Source organism: Cydia strobilella, chromosome Z (assembly GCF_947568885.1).
Source record: "Cydia strobilella chromosome Z, ilCydStro3.1, whole genome shotgun sequence".
NCBI lineage: Eukaryota > Metazoa > Arthropoda > Insecta > Lepidoptera > Tortricidae > Cydia > Cydia strobilella.
In genome coordinates this window covers 50,388,347-50,410,123 of record NC_086068.1, presented here as the reverse complement: position 1 = coordinate 50,410,123, position 21,777 = coordinate 50,388,347, and the positions used below count along the sequence as shown (strand labels likewise).

The window sequence follows — 21,777 nt, the reverse complement described above, 5'->3', positions numbered from 1 at the left end:
AAAAATGATTAAAAAACCGGCCAAGTGCGAGTCGGACTCGCGCACGAAGATTTGCGTACCATTACGCAAAAAACGGCAAAAAAATCACGTTTTTTGTATAGGAGCCCCACTTAAATAACATAAATATTTATTTTATTCTGTTAGTATTTGTTGTTATAGCGGCAACAAAAATACATCATCTATGAAAATATCAACTGTCTAGCTATCACGGTTCATGAGATACAGCCTGGTGACGGACAGACAGACGGACAGACAGACAGACAGACGGACGGACAGTGGAGTCTTATGTAACAGTGTCCCGTTTTTATCCTTTGGGTACGGAACCCTAAAAATACCTACGCGTGTTTGAGTAGACATTTGTACCGCTAATATTTAATTAAAATATTGTATATGTGTATTTGTGTAGTTTAATTTGCGCTTCCCATTTATTGGAATTTGTTAATAATGTGGTATTTATTATGTTCATGTCAATTTTATATAAATATAACTGCTGAATATAGCAAATATCTTTTTTTTTTATAGGCGTAGAGGCAGAATGTCATAACGAACCAAAAAGCAAATATTGCTTACAGTTCTTTTTAATGGCTGAATGCCATGATGCTGTGTCACAAATACATGTGAAATAGAAATTAAAAAAGAGCTACTTCCCGGTCTAGGCCTGCAATTTTGTATGAAATTTCGTCTAGCTGCGCCCAAAACGTGATAGTTCCCAGCCTAATTTGTAGAACATAATAACAATAGGAATTTCATTGCATTGTAGTTTGTACTTAATATAATTGTTGTGAATGTTAAATTAGATTCGTTATATCTTTAATAGGGTAAAGATACCAGTGCTCAGCCATGCACCAGTAGTCAGCCTTTCTTGCTTATTTTTGGCTGTAATTATCAAACCATTTCTACTTTTCATGTCAAAAGTAGGTGATATTATAGATTGATAAACTATTAATTGAAAAATAGTTTAATTAAAAAAAAATATGTCGAGCATGAACCACAACACTACTTCAAAGAAGTGCTGTCTTCTGACATGAAGGATCATGTGATATGCGCCATTTTTTTGGAGTGTCACATGGTATTTTGATAAGTCGTAAACAGTCGAATTATGATATCTTGTCAAATCCATATAAAAGTCACATTTTTAAGGCGGTTGACTATTGAGAACTACTTTTTGTACGAAATCCACTAGTCAGCCTCCCTTGGCTGACTACTGGGTTAATGGCAGTAATTTTGAAAAGGTCGTAAACTCAGAAGTCAGCCGGGGGAGGCTAACCATAGGAATCACAACTTTTTTTTTATTTTTAAATGAAATCTAAGTCGTTAAGCCAAGCACCTTTAAATATTTACATTATTATGACTTTATTTAATTGAAATAAGTAACTACCCAGTAGTCAGCCTGTGGCTGACCAGTGGACATTGGCATCGCGGAACTCAGAACCCACTAATCAGCCGTTAAAATGGGATGGCTGGGAACTGGGTACTTAAAGGCTGTCTATTGGTACACAGGGGGCTGATTACTGGCAAAAATGCACTTTCATTATATTTAATGAAATATTTCCAAAAGCAATGTTTAAAAACGTTTTATTCCTAACAAAACTTAAACTATATGAAATTCTTGAACAGTAAAAACTTTAATAATTCTTATAGGTCAATTAGTAAGCAAATCAAACGATCTCGAACATAGAAATTTCGTAAAAAGGCTGACTACTGGTGCCTTTACCCTATGATGTATATTCATACCTTAAATGCTTATTGTTTTGTTTCTGAATTTATTAATAACAATCTGAGTTACCATAGTTTTTAAGTTTTATAACATTTGTACGCCACTAGGCAAAACACAGAGCTCTATAATCACCTATTATTACATAAGACCTAAACTGTGTTCGTGTGTTCTACAAATAAAAATTTACTTTACTTACTGTACTTTACTATACTGACACTACCACAATTTGTTATGTCAAAGTCGGTGAATAGTTAGCTTAGATGGACTCAAGCCCATTATCTACAAGGTAGATAATGCCCATTATCTATTATTATTTATTACATTTTTTATGATTATTATCTTAATGCCTATTATCTACAAGGTCGGGTTTTCGCACTGGTCACAGCACGACTACCGCATTGCTGAAAATTGTTGAGGATGTGAGATTGGGCATGGAGACATCTCAATTAACAGTACTAGTTTTGGTCGACTTTTCTAATGCAGTCAATCATGACCTGTTACTTACTACTTTAAGACACCTAAACATCTCATCAACAGTGGCGGAGTGCTTCTCTTGCTATCTTCGGGATCGTCATCAGGTGGTCCGGGCGGACAATGTAATGACTGTTTTGATCAGGTTTCATGTCGACTCTTTCGCCCTCGAGGCAATTCGTTTCTGGAACGATCTCCCTCTCCCAATACGACAAGCACAGAGCTAATTTTCCTTTAAACGCCAATTACGTAAATACTTTTCGGACATACACCAACGTTGTTAGACAAATGACGGTTTTAAATGGGTACAATAAACATATATATGTGTGTGTATATTATACTATGTATTTATGTATATATATTGATAATAAATAAGTAGTATTTAGATAGTGACTTTTATCTCTCTGTACTGATTTTTTTTCCGCACCAGTTGTAAGTTTCTGTTTGGCCCAATGGTTGACTGGTAGAGAATGCCATATGGCATTAAGTCCGCTATTTGTACTTTCTTGTATTGTGCAATAAAGAATAAATAAATAAATAATAAGGTAGATAAATGGGCATTAAGGGGACGGTCGTGTTGAATAGATCCAAAGGAAAACGGTGTTAAGGTAAAGAAAAAACATTTTCTCAGTAAAAAGTTGTTCATTTAGATATCATATTCTACGATTACTTAATACTTACTTATTATGTGATTCCGAGTTCAACGGCCATTTGGTAAAAAAAACGAACTTTCCTACTAAGTAAGTGGGTGGCTGCTTACACAAATAGTAGGCTGACGAAATTATTTATTGTTACGTATACTTTGGGACGAAATAATACTTTTAAGAAATAGTTCCAAAACATTTCAACTACTATGTGCCGTCGGAACGTTTCTAAACTTGCGAAATGTCCACATTGAACGGAAACTCCTCATATTTGTCTGGGGATTGAAAATTTCCGTCCTATGAAGTATTCCTAAGATTTCCGAGAACTTTTTCAACTTTTTTTAAAACTATACGCAACTTGCACATCTGTAATTTCAACCGAAAAAGTAGCTGTACTTAAATACATTTAACTTTAGAAAGTTAGGTTCTATATTTAATTTATGTAGATAGTTAAAAATTGCGTTTTATTGCAGTTGGAGGGGTCGGACTCAGCTCAGGACGACCCTGTTCACCTCAAGAGACGGGTGGGACTCTTCAGTGGGGTGGCTCTAATTGTCGGCACCATGATAGGTCGGTATACTTTTTCATTCATAATAGGTAAGTCAGTAACATCAGTGTGTTGTGTGGTTTGCTTCACCGACGCTTTGCTCTCACGTTCCAAACTCACTTAATCCGAATCTAGCTTCTATCAGTGCCACAAGTATGTGTTTATTTATACTTTGCGGCTCTTAAAGTGCTGAGAGCATTACAAACACCAATGAGGATATAACAAGATAGAGCGGTACTGTCATAGTAAATTTTGTAACCACTGTAAATTCACTGCCATCTATCGACATACTTTAAAACTAAAAATGAAGATTTATAAAAATACGATAAAATGTATTTAAATATGGATAAATGATTTTTTTTATTTGCATTAATTATTTTTATGATTTTTACCCATGTTCTTTCACTGATATGCGTTAAAATTGTTAAATAACAAACGAAACCGTCAACGCCCTCTATACGGGAGTATGTCAAAACTAGTGGCGCCATCTGATCGAGAATCAAATTTTCGTGATTTTCGAGGCACGTTTTTTCGTTAGACTGTATCCATCTATTACGGAGTTATATCTATCTTTGCAAACACTCATAGCACACCTTTGAATGTTAGCATTTGTTTAGCAAACAGAACTAGGGTAATTATTTCTTAGAACGTATTCTTTTCGCTTTTAGGGTTCTGTAACCTTTCCTTAGACTGTATCCATCTATTAAGCAAAAAACGTGTCTCGAAAATCACGAAAACTTGACTCTCGATCAGATGGCGCCACTAGTTTTGGCCTACTCTCGTATAGAGGGCGTTGATGGTTTCGTTTGTTATTTATAATTTTAACGCATATCAGTGAAAGAACATGGGTCAAAATAATATAAAAACAATTAATGCAAATAAAAAAATCATTTATCCATATTTAAATACATTTTAACGTATTTTTATAAATCTTCATTATTAGTTTTACAGTATGTCGATAGATGGCAGTGAATTTACAGTGGTTACAAAATTTACTATGACAGTACCGCTCTATCTTATTATATCCTCTTTGGTATTACTTATCTTTACTTAACTTATGCCATTAAGTTGAGCTGTTTGAATTGTGTACCTGTACCTCGCCTGTAGAAAATAAGCGTTCGCAGTAATAAATGATTTTGTACGATTCAGGATCTGGAATATTCGTCTCGCCCTCTGGGCTGCTGGAGCGCACTGGTTCGGTGGGCATCAGCTTCATCATTTGGATGGCGTGTGGCCTACTCTCATTGCTGGGTAAGTAAGGGGCGCATTTACCCTAGGGCAAAAGGAGCAATGGCCCGGGACGGCAGCAGACCACGAGGGGCGGCGTAAACCGCATCTCGGGCATAGCTTATATTGCATTTTTATGCTTAAGGCCAAAAGGTGCCAAATTATAAATTACGTCCCTACGGTGCGTTGTTTCATCCGCTACTGTTGATGCTGACTGCACCATCATCATTTTAATTGCTAATTATAGGCCAGCATATAAACCTATGTTTATATGTTTGTTTGTTGTTTGTGTCGCCGAAATAATGTTTAGCTTGTAAGATTTTTATTATTGTATGTATGTTAGTGTGTGGTATGTAGTATCTATGGGCCTTAGTTGCCCGATAATAAATTATATTTATTTATTTAATTTATCTTATCTAGGAGCGGCTCGTAATCTCCTAAAACCATCAACTTCTGCATGATACGGATTCATGTGTATTATAATTAATGTTAAATTATTGATATGATACATAGTTGACAGCATATCAAATATATGCTTCTTAAACTTAACGGAAACAAGTAGTTAACCTAAGAGTTTCACGCTCCGGCGTCCAATAAAAACAGTCTACACTGCATGGTATAATAATAAACTATGCTTCTGCGAACTTGATCTTTTATAAGCTGAGCAAGTGAACGTGGTGTTGTTAAACGATGCTGCCTCGATGGGATCGCGTGTACAGACCGACGCCGATTGAAACGAACAATGTGTCAATAATGTTCACCTTACAGCGTATTGGCGGACTTTTTTTAATGTGTTCGAACATAAGACCTCTAATACCTACCTCGAGTATACGAGTGATAGATGTACGCCCACGCCGGTATTCCCCTATAGACTTTCCTTAATAGCCTCCATGACGCTACTCTCATCTACGTTACTATAGACTAGGGTATTTATTTCATTGCTCCTCTAGCTGCACCCAAGATGCACTTCGAGGCGAGGATTTCGTTTAGTTATAATACAAGCTTTAAAGAGAAATAACAGTAAATACGTTTCTATAGACTCTATTACAATCATTAGTAGAATATGTAGAGCTTTCAATGGGAGAAGGTCGTTATGCTTCATTTACATAAGGACCTTCTCATCAGAAAAGGGTCCTTATGCTCCACATTCATCTAAGTATGACAATCACATGACAATCCTACTCAAGTCGCTTTTAAAGAAGCAAAGCCCAATGTGGTTGCTTTTAAACAGTTCGGCTATTTAGCTAAATCGGCAAACTTAAATAAAGCGGATCCCAGACAGATATCAGATACCGCTGTGAAAGGTGAAACGAAATAAAAGCTTGTAAAAAAACTTAAGTCCGCAGCAAGCTCGCTTCTCCATACAAACGTAGTTACGCCCTAATTTTAAAACGACTAGCTAGATTGCTCTGAAACTTCGTACTTACAATAGGGGATAAGGTATATAATGCTTGTAATTACTTGTAGCTTCAGATACCATAGATAAAAAAAATACAGCGAATATAAGTTGTTCTTCATACAAAACATGTTGTTGCTCTATTTCGTTTGTTTTATAAACTGGAGCTACATAAACCATAACCGTGGTGGTGACCACGGGAAGGTGAAATTCGGGCGAGCTTACTGCGGACTCGTAGGTTTGTTTTCATTTATTGGGTATCGAAATAGCGTTTATATCTACATTTTGTTAAACTACAGAGGTTATTATGGTTCCGGCTTCAACCGTCCGGTTTGTCCACAGGAGCGCTCGCGTACGCGGAGCTGGGAACTATGAACACGTCGTCGGGTGCCGAGTATGCGTACTTCATGGACGCCTTCGGAGGACCACCCGCGTTTCTATTTTCCTGGGTACCGATACTGTTCTATGAGTGCGATACGAAAACGGATGAATGAGCAAATTAATTTATTTGTTTGCTCGTCAATTCGTCATAATCATCTGCTTCCGAGTTAGCAAAAAAGATCACGAATTGTAACAATATCTTCTGCAATAGTGAACTTTGTACATTTCTGTAGTCATGAATTTTATACCCGTTGTGACTAACTGCGCAATAATTTTTATGTCATCGCTGCAGAAATCTATATAAAAATATATAAATGCACGTGTCCTGACTGACTGACTGATTCATCAACGCACAGCCGATACTACAAACAGTGGACTTAAAAACCTTTTAAGAGGGTTTATATCGAGAACATTTTTTTTCAGTCAGGGGCTTGAAACTTCGTAGTTTGTAAAAGACAAATTTCATGCGTTGTATAATTATTATAGTCTGCATCTTCTTAAATGATTTTATTATACGCCTAAGACGGTAATCTGTTAATCTGAGCGCATGCTACGGCGCGTGCCATTGTCAGACACAATGGCACACAATGGCCGACTGCTCCCATAAAAGAAACTATGGCTTTTGTTTAACTGATTAGGGTCTTAGACGTCAAAATCATTTGAGAAGATTCATACTATAACAAATGATTAACCGTCCCTACTGATATCTTTTGCTGCATAATGTTCTATGCTCATGTAAAATATATAATCACCAGACATCCGACAATCCACGCGTACGAAGTCGCGGGCAACAGCTAGTAGTCTATGTTTAGATCGATCATAAGTACTTTTCACAATCAGTGGACAGTTTATAATAAATAAATAAAAATATATGTAGTGTATAGGTAATTCTTTTTCGTTTTACCAGTAGAAGTACTTTTGTAAATACTTAAGTATATTCAAACGATGCACCTGCATTGAAAGTATATCTGTGGTATTTTTAAGTGGCACACAAATAAGGACTATATTAAAAGGCATATGCAATTAGTCAATAAAATGGAATTAACAATAGTCTAATATTGCCAATGGTACAAAGTACATAATAGGTTGCCTAATAGGTACATGCATAATTTACAATTTATTTGCCGGGCCTGCAGGTGTCAACTCTGGTGCTGAAACCGTCGCAAATGGCAATCATCTGCCTAAGCTTCGCCAAGTACGCAGTGGAGCCGTTCGTGAGTGAATGCGAACCGCCCGATGCGCTTGTCAAACTGGTAGCGGTCATTTCAATAGGTGAGCTGAACCTTCAATTTAATATCGATTTCGCTGGCTATGTACTGTCAATAACCAAGATCAACGTTGAGGCCTTCCTGGGCTCGGGTTCCCTCGCGTGCCGACCACAAGCCTGAGGCTAAACAGTGTAGTGGACTCCGATGACACATAGCTGTAACAAATCTGAAGGGCACGGTGACTGGTTCTCTGAATGCGATGCTCGGTTAGCGCATGAAATAACAACCATAGTTTCATTAGCATTGGTATTGGCCTGGTAACAAATTCGCAATGACACACACACGAGCGACGAAATGAGGTGACGAATAAGAGAGTTAGGATCATGAATGTTAAAGGGTGTCGGGTATAATGCACTGGAATGCCGTGCCGCTGCGAATCAATAACTAGGTAATTAAAGCAGCACTGGTATGGGTACGTCGAAATAGTCTTATAAATAATGTTTTAATTTTCGTATTGAATACACGGTACTTGTACCTACATCATTTATTACATACACTAATGCAAATAAAATATTAATGAGATATAATAACTTAAAATATCACCTCTAATATTCCGCGCCAGCTGTTGTTAATCAATCTGTATGTCTTTCGGCACCGGAAGGTTTTCGTGATGCAGAATATAGATTAATGTGCTGTGCGATTGTTTTATGCAAATTTGCTTTGCGAATTTTTAAACGAGTTCCCTTATACTATGATAAGTAGCCCAGCGTTGAGAAAGCAGTTGCGATAGCGATAGATAGACAGTACAGCTGCCATCTGCCATATGTTGTACCGTGTACTATAATGAACAGAAAGTAAAGGTTAAGTTCACGCAAATTAATGTGCGTAATATAATATTTAATTTTTATAGTTTTTCTGTTCATTAAAGGTACAACTTTTGGTGAGTAGACCAGAATTGCATTTTATAAAAGACTTCTAATATGTAAACGCAGTTTGCATTTTATTTTTCAACCAAACATGTTTGCAAGCCCATTTACGAGCCTTTTATAAAACGCGACGCGACATTATATGGCGGCCCCTATTTTATTTACTAATTTATCTGAAATTAACAATTATCTGTTCACTATTTTGTCGAAAAGTACTAAGGCGCGAAGTACGACGCCTTACCATAATAATAATAACAATAAAATACTTTATTGTGCACTACAAATAAAAATACATGTTACAAACAAAAAGACAGGACATAAGCGAGTAGGTAACAACAGGCGGACTTAAGTATTCATTATCAATTTATCAACAGGAAAATGAAATAAATTGTTAAGAATATTCTTAATGGTGTTAAAATAGGTGGCCAGTCGTCGTTGTTTATTTTTAACAAACACAGATTTTGAAGCGATGTCTAAAAGTTGCTTCGGACTAGGGAAAAATATATACAATGTGTGGCCTGATAGGAGCAAAAAATTAAACAGTAGGCTGTACTCCTCATACCGACCAACATTTGTTCAGCGACTTTTAAAAATAACTTGTGTTTTGATTTTTAATACACTAAAGTTTTTTCCAAGACGCAATGTATTGCGAATTTTTTTATGTTTAAGGTGTGACAGGCAACGTCAATCACAATGATAATGGCGTACATTGACGATAATATTTATTTTGTATGAAAAATACGAAGTCTAAAGTTTTCATTATTTTTAAAAGTCGCTGAACAAATAAATGTTGGTCAGTTTGAGGAGTATAGCCTACAGTTTAATTTTTTGCTCCTATTACAGGCCACATATTGTATGACCGGCCTTTAGGGAGCCGCGCGGTCGATGTAGGAAATAAAGTCGTCCCCAACCCGCCCCTCTGCCTGGGGTAAATTCACGTTACGCAGCCACCTTAAATGATCTTTTTATTCTAGTGATGATATTAGCGGTGAACTGCTACAGCGTGAACCTGGCCACAAACGTCCAGAACATCTTCACCGCCGCGAAGTTAGTCGCAATCGCCATCATCGTCTGCGGCGGCGCTTACAAACTGATATTAGGTAATACTTCACAAAAAGACGGGATCTTCCGTTACTTACTGGTAAAGTCGCAAGACATATTGCGTTTCCTCTCATAATCATTTGTTATTAAGACAGTGTTTACTGCACTATAAACAGTTCTAAAAAACTTTCACCCAGTAGGCCGAGCACATGATTGACGCGACAGTATCTCGCCGCGAGATAGACTACCCGTCTTTTACTAACTGTATGAATTAAAGAGGGACGGGTAGTCTATGTCGCGGCGAGATGCTCTCGCGCCAATCATGTGCTAGCCCGGCAGGTACCAGGTATCATCGTGCTAAAAGTGCAATAATTACTTTAATACTTCTACAGTTGACAGTTCGGGGATAACATATTTAGGTGCTAACATTGCAATATCCATTAGTGAAACAATGATTAAATAAATTAAACAGTAGGTAACTATTCGCTATCATCGTCCTAAAAACGTCGTGGTATACTTACAGATAGAGCATTTAAGATTTTCATAAGTCAGAAATTGCGGGTTTAGGGGGTAACCATCTATATATAAGGTCCAATGTTAAAAATATAAACCGGCAATTAATGTCTATTGAATGAGGAGTCTTAAGTGGGTAGCAGCGGTGGATACTAACATAATCTTCCGTTTCCTATCTGCATTGCGATTTCATTATCGGGTATTTATTCGTAAAAGAGCTCATTTACTTTTACTAAATTTCCAATAATGCCATAAGAGAATTCAACAAAAAGCAGATAAGCAAATAAAAGCGGTACCCTGTAAGAATAACCCGCAAAATAATTAGCTTTGGTTAAACTTTACTGTCTGCCGGACTGTCAAGTACCTAGGTACCTAATTATATTCATACATCATCATTCCATAACGCTGCGTAAGCGAACAACTCGCAAACGCGAAGCAAAACGGCGCGGCGCAGCGCGGCGGGCCCACGGCGTTCGCGTTCGCAACGAAATCGCCCACGTAGGACACTTCTAAAAAATCAAACGATTGATTCACCCCGCGCCGCATCGCTTTGCTTCGCGTTCGCGTGTTATTCGCCTACGTAGTACGCTACGTAAGACTCCATAGCCGTAACATCGTACCTCCAACATTTCACCTGAACAGGGATGAATCGATGCAGACTTACAGTTGGTTGTGTCCGTATGGTGCAGGTAATACGCGACATTTACAGGAGCCCAACTTCTCGACTAGCACCGCCACCTTCGGCAACATTGCCACGGCCTTCTACACCGGCCTGTGGGCCTACGACGGCTGGAACAATCTCAACTATGTCACTGAGGAAATTATGAATCCATCCAAGTAAGTCATTCACACAGACTGGGGAATATCTAACACTACGAATATCACGTATCACCGCGCCGCGGTCACGTATTCAATCAACATACCTAATGTATCGTTTCACGTATCTAAATATATATTTATATATATATATATTGTACCTATAGTTCAGCATATAGGTATATGTATAGCATATAAATATGCGATGCGTCGGAAACATGTCGGTCTCTGTTCTCGCAGCCTCGTAAAAAGGGTTTAAAGGAACTTTCCGCATTAAAAATAGGTTCCTATTGTAGTTGTAAGCTCTACCATGATAAATAAAAATTCGACCTATAAACAGACGTCACATCACGACGAACATAAAGGACATTTTGACGACTGCTGGACTGTACACAGTTGATGCGATGTAGCTCGCACTAAATTGCTAATTTTAACCACGGCTCCGTCGAGACTTTGTTACGCGCTCTGCTCTTAGTTGGTATCTCTTAATTGGATATTGCGATAGGTACATTCAGCTCCAATCTCTTTCTATTAAGCGTGCTATACACCACTGTATGCCACTGTTGACTAGACTTTTTCTTCATAAAGAACCTAAATCCCGTACCAGCCTTTTACACTGTTTGAGTTCTCAAAACAATCATTCATTATAATCATTTAACAGCAATTATTACTGTAACACTATTAAAATAATGTATCTTATCAGCATAACCGTTGATAGCAAGCTGGCATAAGTACCTACTTTTACTAGCTTTTGAAATAAATTAGGATGGGTACCTAGGCAACTTAACGCATTCATTGCCAGCGCGTGTTTTTTTCCGCTTTGTAGCTAAAAGCGCCTTTGATCAGACAATTAACCGGCCTAGCTGGTCGCCGGCAGTCAATATGTAAATAGTATTATTACCCTACAGTCCCTTCACATTAAAATGTTTATGTATTTGTTGAGTACAATAATGATTGAATATCAAAATTAACTTATTTTTCTTACATACTTATACTTTTTATCGAATATTTGTTGTGGTGGTGATGACTGATGAATTAGCGTTTACCTACGATTATTTGATTAATTTCAGTCGTTAGTTTTTTGTCTTATTTCGAATAAAAACCGTGTCCACCTTTAAAATTCACCTCCGTAAATTCATACTGGCTAAGCAAAAATGCAACACTTAGGCAACCGTGCACACTCAGTCACTCACACACAAATCGCATAGACACTTACATACATACATACACACAAACATTCATAAGACTTAGGTATAGGCTAATTTTAATTAAGTAATTTGATTGTTATTTGTATTTAAGCTTTCCCTTATTTATTTTTTACATTGTGTTTACTAGTCCATCTACTGGGCCTTACTGAAAATCAGCGTCGCAGAGTGTGCCATGTTGGCTCACACCGTGACACCAAGCTGAGTAAGGACCATTTAGCGCAACCTCATTCTGTTTAATTATTTCTAGTTTTAGTCTTGTTATGTTGTGCTAATAAATGCTTTTTCTTTCTTTCTTCTTTCTAAAATATGTAATTTTGATCTATGAAATAAATTTTAACAGACGAGTAAAAATTTTTTTAGTTATAAAACTCATAGAGGAAATCGGTGTGTGGCCACACGTATCGACTGTAGATAATCAAATAATCACACACGTTAGTACCACACCACACCACACCAAACCTATCGCTAAACTTTAAGGAAAACATAGCGTTTTCAGAAAACATTCTTACCTACATTCACATGTTTACAGAATCCGATATATCTGAGGTTCTTTTAGAAGTATTAGAACAAATTAAATTATTTACAGAAAATACTTTAATTTGTTTTTATTTTAAGTAGAAACACTACTATATAAAACTACTATAGGTATATATAAGTTTATATCTGAGGTTATTCTGAATCGTGAATACCGTGATTGAATATACTGTACTCGTTGGCAGGTATAATCTATCTATTAGAAGAAAAAAAATCCAAAAACTCGGAATCCGAAAAACATGTGAGCGTACCTATAACGTTTTGCTAAAACGCCAATTTACCTGTCTGTACCATCGTCATCGGCGTTTATTACACTGGATGCGATCCGCATGTGGGAAAGCGGGATATCGCTATAATACGCGCATAGCGTTATCTCGCTCTAACATCGGAGCGACCTGCGGGTGGTATTCCGTGTGATAACCGCCTAACTAACGATTCGTGAACTTTTCCAACGAGAAATAGAAATATAATATAATACCAAGATCTACCAATGGCCAGTTAAACCAAACCCCGTTATCAATGTTGCAGTTCATTGAAAATAAGTGTTGGCAAAAATATGTACACCAAATTCGCCTTTAGACGGTACATAACTTCGCCTTAACTAGCATTAAATCATAATTCCTCTAAAATTGTATCATGCAATTCAACATATAGGATTTGGAATAAGTTTCAGTATAATTTCATTCAAAAAAATATAAGGCGAATATACTTTTAAACTAAGTATTTTTACCTACGTGGCTCTTTTAACTTTTTATTGTGAATTCAATTTATCAAATGGATGTCTATTGCTTGGTACATTTATAAGACTTTAGACCAAGCTAACTTGACAGCGATTTTCATAGCACAGACTGTGCAAGTGTTAATTTAAGCGTCATAATTTCATAGAAGTTTGACGTTTAAAATAACTGTGCTATCATAATCGCTGCCAACTTAGCTTGGTCTCTAGGATTCCCTACGGTTGGAAATTTGGTCAACCCTGATTCTCAATGAATTTCAAGATTGATAACACGGTTTGGTCAGTTGAGGGTGTTGCTGTGAGCACGGTACTGTACCTAACCTGTAATATTCATGTTCTAGAAATCTCCCATTGAGCATTATAATTGGCATCCCACTGGTGACTCTGTGCTATGCGCTAGTGAACGTGTCGTACCTGACTGTGATGTCAGTGAGCGAGATGGTGGACAGCGAGGCGGTGGCCGTCACGTTCGGGAACCGCTTGCTGGGGCCCATGGCGTGGCTCATGCCGCTGGCCGTCACCATATCGACATTTGGTTCCGCGAATGGCACTCTGTTCGTTGCTGGAAGGTAAATACAATATTGATTCTTATCGTGCGCGGCGCGTGAATCTTGTTGGAATGCACGAAGGTTGATATGGGGCTAAAGCCGCGCGCGCCAGTTGACGTTTTTGCCGGTCAAAGGGTTAGCATTTTTATTTGGGCTTTGTTCCCGATCCCGATTGATGTTGTACCACCTACTTTATACGTGCCCTACTTCTGCACTGGGAGTTCTATTGCATTAAGCGTTCTGCACAAAATAAATACTAGCAGGCTCGTACGCTTTTTGCTAACTAAATTTTCGTACATTATTCGCGCCTGGCAAGCCAGTTATCGTGGCAAATAAGTTCGTAGCGCCATCTTCGTGTTTCAAATCTGCTCATACCAGAAATGACTAATATTTAATTATTAATAGTAGAAGAGGTAAAGTTTTTTTTTGGATAGCAGTTAAAGTAGATATCGCTGTACGGCCCCATACATTATGCGGTAACTCAGGTTGTCCAAACTTGTCAAAACCAAAGATATAATGTAACTTCGTATATGTCTAAGAATAAAACGTGCCTCGGAAAATTAAGAAAAATGTATGCTCGAAAAGATGGCGCCATACCTTTGGCCTATACTCGTATAGATGGCGTGGTCGACACTGTTTGATATTTAACAATTTTAACACATATCAGTGAAAGGACATGTAACATGGGTCAAAGTCATATAGCCTTTAAAAAAAATCATTTATAAATTTTTTGATATTTTTATACATTTTCATTTTTAGTTTTAATCCTATGTCGATAGATGGCATTAAATCTACTGTGACTACAATATTAACTATGGCAATAACTCTCTATACACTCCATTCTCTTTGTCAAATTTGACAACTCATTTACTACAAACAAAAGCCCCTGAGTCTGAAAGCCGAAGCAGATGGCACTATAGTTCGGCTTTCAAACTCGGGCTCGAATTTAGAATTTACACCGTTCTACAATTAATTACTCTTTGGCAAAGATAGATATAACTCCGTAATAGATGGATACAGTCTAAGGAAAAAACGTGCTTCGAAAATGATGAAAATTTGATTCTCGATCAGATGGCGCCACTAGTTTTGGCCTACACTCGTATAGAGGGCGTTGACTGTTTCGTTTGTTATTTATAATTTTAACGCATACCAGTGAAAGAACATGGGTCAAAATCATATAAAAATAATTAATGCCAATAAAAAAATCATTTATCCATATTTAAATACATTTTATCGTATTTTTATAAATATTTATTTTTAGTTTTAAAGTGTGTCGACAGATGGCAGTGAATTTACTGGGGTTACAAAATTTACCATGACAGTACCGCTCTAGTATAAGTTACTCTATGCTCTTTGGTAAGGTACCAATACGAGAATACTCGTGTTAAAAACGGTAAAAGCTACTCGTCACTTGATGGCGCTAAACAGCAAACTGACGTTTTAGCTATTCCATACTAAAGGACGTTGTAATTAATATTTACAAAAAATATTTCTGGTAGGTTAAAATAGTAAAAAATAAGTTCTTAAACTTTTTGTTAATCCTCGCAGGTTGTGTTTCGCCGCGTCCAGGGAGGGTCACTTGTTGGATATCCTCTCCTACGTCCACGTGCGCCGCTTCACACCAGCTCCAGGTCTTATTTTTCATGTATGTGTTACCTTATCTTACCAATCATTTTTGGAAATACTGTTGGTAGTTGGTATCTACAATAGGTAATTGTATGTGTCGAAATCAGAGAAATGTTATAGTATTTCCACTAGGTACATATACGAGTATTTAGGTATACAAAATTCAATCTTATCTAGTAAATATTCCTATTTAGTCCTTCTGGCTTTTCTTAATGTTTCAACTTTTTAAATCACACAAAACAAAGAATGTTTACGACACAAAAATGTTAGGTTACATTTGGGTTACATCAATGAAATGTTTTGCAGTCCCTGATCGCTGTTGCTATGGTGTTGTACGGAACTATAGACTCGCTGATTGATTTCTTCTCTTTCACGGCGTGGATATTCTACGGGGGCGCCATGCTGGCGTTGATCGTCATGAGACGCACCAAGCCCCATGCACCGAGGCCCTATAAGGTAAACATAAAAGAAAATCGTCCTCTTTATACAAAGCCCGTTTAATAAATGAATATCGCCGAGCACGATCCTTGGAACGATAAATTTTAATCAAGTAATTTGGAAATGCAACTATGTATTAAATTAACATCTATCCTCGGCTATCACTAATAAGAATAAATCATTCCCATCCGTCCTCGCCTCGGTCACATAGGTTGGGGACAAATGAGAATTATGCAGGACGGAACCACGAGAAGTGACGCTGACAACTTTTTGTTTCGGGAGATCGTGTCTTAATTGTATTTTCGACTCTGCAGCTAACTAATTATTAAAGAAAGTACTACAAAAAACATGTTTAGACGCACATTTGAAATATTTAATTATTCTTATTATATGTATTGGCATTTTATGTTCGTGCTACATATCTGTAAATAAATTGTAAAAAAAATTAATTTTTGGTTTTACCTACTTAATTAGGGTTAAACAAAAAATCAGTTATTAAAAAGCAAATTTCGTTTTCTTAGGTGCCCATTATAATACCGTACATCGTACTTCTGGTGTCAACGTATTTGGTAATAGCTCCGATAATCCAGACGCCTCAATGGGAATACCTGTACGCTACTGGTTTCATATTCGGAGGCATGTTGGTTTACCTACCCTTCGTGAAATGGGGTTATTCTCTGCCGTTCATGGGTAAGAAAGTAATTTAATACAGTTCGGAAATTCTGGTCAACTCTTAGCTTTCCTACTTATCATAGCCGCTAATCTCCGGTGCTGTTTGCAAATTGCAAAGAAAAGAAAAAAACTCTTAAACTTATATATTTTGGAGGATTATTCTGGAATCTGTTCCTGAATCCTTTTTTTAGTACAAATTAACTTAACGTAAAAAAAGTTATTGTAGTTAAAATATAACCACCTCTGTAGATAAGCGGTTGCGTTTAAAGAACATAAATCGGTACTCTGATACCTTGACACGGCCAGACTTTTCGATCGCAAGTATAAAACTAATTTTAAAGCTCTCAATAAATGTAGCACATCGAAAAAACTTTCCGCATTGACGTTTTATGTGTGGTGTTGTTTCAGATAAAATTACCGTATTCTTGCAAATGCTATTGGAAGTGGTGCCAACGTCGACGACATTTGAATATTGAATTAGTCTACGCTGGACTATAAATAAAGCATTTTGTGAAAGTTAAGTGTTATATTACGTAATCTTATTTTGCAGATGTAACAATAGGATTGCCGGCGAATTAAGTGTACTTAAACATATTTTTAGCAATAAATGACAACCTAATTTTGTGATTTAAATTTATACAATGTTCAAACGACCGGTTAGATTTTTAAAGTGAACAATTAGGTACCTACTTTATCTATATAAAACATACCTACACTTCTCAATATATAAATGAAGTTTCGAAATACCTACTTTTAAGTTTTAATTTCATTACAAAACATGATAGGTATATACACGGACTAAAATTATTTCAAAACGTTAAATTTAATAACGGAACTCGAAAAAACATTTGTAGGTATGTACTTAAGTAATAGATAAAAGGAGAGATAACTACCTATCAAACTCATATTCAATTCATAAATTTGCTAGTAGTTAAAATTACTGAAATGTAAATGTTGATTTCTTAATGTTAATAATTTAAGAAAAGCAATAATAATGTTAGTGTGTATCGTTTTGCTACATTTTAATACAAAAAATATTAAATTTTACATAGATATGTTAAACGAATCTTCTAAAAACAGATTCATTAATATTTTCAGGTTTCTGCTTACTTCGATACAATTGATATCTCCAGAAATCTGAAATAATTTATTAGCATAGACAGCATGAGGATGTTACAACACATTGTTACATTTCATGTATCAAGCTTGCATGCAAACACGTACGTATTTGCATTTTTGTAACAAATTATACCTACCTATATATTTTCTGAAGTTCTGAATTAATTGCGATATAAAACAATAAAAACGTTTATTTAATGTTGTACCTACATTGTAGCGAAACGATCCACCTTTAAGTGTTATTTTGACTGAAAGACGTATTAAGTTCTATGTCGAAAAGTAAAGATGCATTATATATCGACGGTGGAAATTGTCTTGTAACCCAGTTCCTTTTCACCTGTAGGTACCAATGTCATCGGCTAATGAAATCTCGGTACCTACTACTTAGGTTGACTATTCTTTTTGTGTCATCAAAACATCATAAAGTATACCTATAGCCGTGCTAAAGATATGTCATAATAGATCTTAAACGTGATATGATTTTAAAATGTGTGTAGAATACTTATTAATATATAGACATTGACTTTACCAATGTTGTTTATCGTTTAGAGGAAAATGTTACATATTTTGTTTTAAAGTTTGTAGTTTATACAATATTTAGGAGGACTACTTACTGTACGGCATTAAATTATGCAAATAGTTACCGAAGAAGACAGCGAGTGAATCAATGCATTGCTCATTTCATTAGTTTGCACGAATCATTCCTATGGGGCCGTGCAACTAGAGATATAGCTTCGTAATGGATAGTGTATTTTTTCAACTACATTAGATATAGTAAATATTGACATAGGGTGTACCAGGTTAGTCTGGTACAGCGATTACGCCCCGGCAGCTCAAAGGTTCTAGAAGGAATGCTTCCGGCTGGGGACGCAGAGCTTATCTCGATCGTGCTAAGGCCCTGTTTGCGTCACTATGAGTGATTGTGCTAAACTCATAGTTGTAGTTCGCCACCTCATCTGCATAGTGAACTTTAGATTAAAACATTTAAAGTGTCTCAAATTGATTTACTCTATGTATATATTTTTTTGGATATTTGTTTGCGATGGCTGCAAGATTTTTATGGATAGCTACAGTATTCATAAGGGTGCAATCCCAATTTCTGTTTTCATTATTTTAACCAGTATTCAGTTGAATATGAATTGTTTCACAATCCCATGTAAAGACTAAAGTGTGTTTTAACTAATAATGTTTAATTATTCGACGGCTGAGTTTTGCGATCGGTAAAATTTGGTCCTATCATTCCTTACCGGGGCAGAACGACGCTGCCTGTGAGGGCTATGGTTTTTATGACAATGTTATTTTTTATATTTATTAATGATATGATAAGTAATCCGAGTTTTTTTATATAAAAGTATACGTAGGTATATAGACAGTACTTAAACAATTGATCTTAAACCTTTTGAACGCCAATGACCGATATATACGCACCGCAGGTTCAACGCCAAAGTCCGATTAATCGGTCATATGTATACCACAGAGCAACAAAGACCTACATGCATATACATAAAGTTCAATTTCAGTTTTGACACCTCGGTCGTATTATATAATCTGTGCTTCGGTGACGTGGCATCTGGATGACAGCTTTTGTGTTCGACACGGCGTCCAAAAGGTTAATTACCCAAAGACACAATTATATATAGCCAGATTGTTCTTGGCCCAACCTGCAGCATATATCATGCTCTATAAAGATATACCTACGTAATAGCTAACATCAAACTTTAAGTGAAGTACCTACAAAGTAAAAATGGGCCCACGTACACGCCTAACGATGTGATATTGTTATGGGTAGAACCAATGGTTTTATTTTGTGTACTCAAAGAATATCATTAAATAACACATATGGCTACATCTCTTCAAAAGAGAAAAATGTTTATTGTTATACACTACCATTGATTAAATATAAATTTTAATTAAATACAATAAAGAAAATCTTGGTTTCCTTTTAACCTATGATATATACCTCTAACCTGCCTATATTGATGTGTCGTCAGAAAGTTTCCAAACTTCCGAAATTTCCACATGGAATACATTTGATAACTTCTCATATATTTGTATGGAAATCGAATTTTCCTTCACAAAATAAAGGTTTCCTTTGTTTTATGTAAAAAGTTCCTGAAATTTTCGATAATTTTTCCAACTTTTTGGAATTTTCCGCAACTTACACATCTGTATTTCCACATGTAAGTATGCTATGGCTAAGTACATCGAACGAAATTATAATGGCATAGTTAATTTATATATTTTCTCATAAAAAGTAATTAAATGCAGCGTACTGCGTTGTTGTAACACGGGCTGATTACATTTAACTCAACCAAACAATTGAAAACTGACATATCATATTATGTTATGATCAATGTCGCAGGCAAATTGTAAGATTTGGCATTTTACAAACGACGTCATTTTCATTTTACACATGTCGTCACGTTTGCAAATTGCCGAAGGCAATTGTTAGTGCGCTCAATAGTGTCAACGTAAACGTGATGGTTGTCTGAGGGTGACCATAGTTTGCTGCTCACGGCCACCAAAATCTCAAGGTCACCCAAAAACGAATCAGAGGACCCCACTATCCACATAGTCTTGTCCGTCCTACCCCTAGAAAACAATTACGAATTCGAAGAGGCGAGCGCCTGAGGACCAGCAAGCCGACGCTACGGAGCCGAGTGTAGTGACCGTGCTACGTCACGCGAGGGCGGAAGGGCTGCTCTTCCGCAGCGCCGGAGCCACCCAGTTACAAATGCCTCCCCCATCCCACGCCCCCTAATAAGTCCGACGAACTGCAGATTTGATGGTCACCCCAGCTTTTTTCATAGTTTTGACAATGAGGATATAATAAGATAGAGCGGTACTGTCGTAGTAAATTTTGTAACCACTGTAAATTCACTGCCATCTATCGACATACTTTAAAACTAAAAATGAAGATTTAAAAAAATACGTTAAAATGTATTTAAATATGGATAAATTATTTTTTTATTTGCATTAATTATTTTTATATGATTTTGACCCATGTTCTTTCACTGGTATGCGTTAAAATTATAAATAACAAACGAAACAGTCAACGCCATCTATACGAGTGTAGGCCAAAACTAGTGGCGCCATCTGATCGAGTCAAATTTTCGTGATTTTCGAGGCACGTTTTTTCCTTACACTGTATCCATCTATTACGGAGTTATATCTATCTTTGGTTTTGATGAGCAGCGCCACGTCCACGTGTGGTAAATTAAAAAACTAATTCGACCAAAATACCGGGGTGAAATGTTCAAGATAAATAAAAATAATTAATTCCATTGTCTGATTTATTTGAAATATTGTTAAAGCTACATTTGACAGTGAGTTTCTTTTTCATTCTTGTCGAGATACAACAGGGTATAAAAATACCCAATGATTGGCACTGACAAATACCTGTTATTGGCACCTATTATTGAAGGCCAGCACCGCTGCCTTAAAATATGGTTGAAGGTGCCAACCAGATCGAATGCCTTTAGTTGATAGTTCTCTCGATATGTACTACTCAACACAAACATAAAATTACAAGGTTTTGTTTTTTCAAGTTTAACACTCATTTCTGATTTTGACCCAAAACTTAATCATACATACATATCACGTAATACACATAGTAATGAGGGCTATCGTTTTTTTGCTCACCAGCTGGCGCCTCTGTTGATGGTGGTCCAAAAGACTAAAGAACAGCTGTCAGTCATTGAAGTGACAAGTGACATTTGACATTTCGAACTATGAAAAAGACCACCATCTACACTAGCGCCCCTAGCGGCGAATTCATACGCGTTAGCCCTCAACAATACCGCAAGAAGATATTTATTAGCTTTTTTTACTTTTATTTTTTATCTTGTCGCTGCATAAAGCGAGAGTTTAAATACTTTAAATTAGAAGATGGTAAAACAAAACAATGTGAGCGCGTGTACCCGTAGGTCACGTCAGGTTCACGAAATACATTCATTTTCACCTGACAAGATTTTATTTGGCCTCCGCCATGTTGCGGATTTTCAGTGGT

The 21,777-nt window shown here is 36.6% G+C and overlaps 1 protein-coding gene across 2 annotated transcripts in view; it reads left to right on the top strand.

Moving 5' to 3' along the window:
* LOC134753951 (b(0,+)-type amino acid transporter 1) overlaps positions 1-19,697 on the top strand; it is a 46,625-nt gene extending 26,928 nt beyond the window's left edge. For both annotated transcript variants that reach the window (XM_063689984.1, XM_063689983.1), the window contains exons 3-13: positions 3,306-3,402; positions 4,529-4,630; positions 6,345-6,451; positions 7,520-7,655; positions 9,492-9,617; positions 10,761-10,908; positions 13,707-13,934; positions 15,462-15,558; positions 15,846-15,995; positions 16,499-16,667; positions 17,058-19,697. In XM_063689984.1, the coding sequence (XP_063546054.1) occupies positions 3,306-3,402; positions 4,529-4,630; positions 6,345-6,451; positions 7,520-7,655; positions 9,492-9,617; positions 10,761-10,908; positions 13,707-13,934; positions 15,462-15,558; positions 15,846-15,995; positions 16,499-16,667; positions 17,058-17,125 (1,428 nt within the window). In that variant the 3' untranslated portion in view covers positions 17,126-19,697. The remainder of the gene's footprint in view (positions 1-3,305; positions 3,403-4,528; positions 4,631-6,344; positions 6,452-7,519; positions 7,656-9,491; positions 9,618-10,760; positions 10,909-13,706; positions 13,935-15,461; positions 15,559-15,845; positions 15,996-16,498; positions 16,668-17,057) is intronic.
* The last annotated feature ends 2,080 nt before the right edge of the window (positions 19,698-21,777 follow it).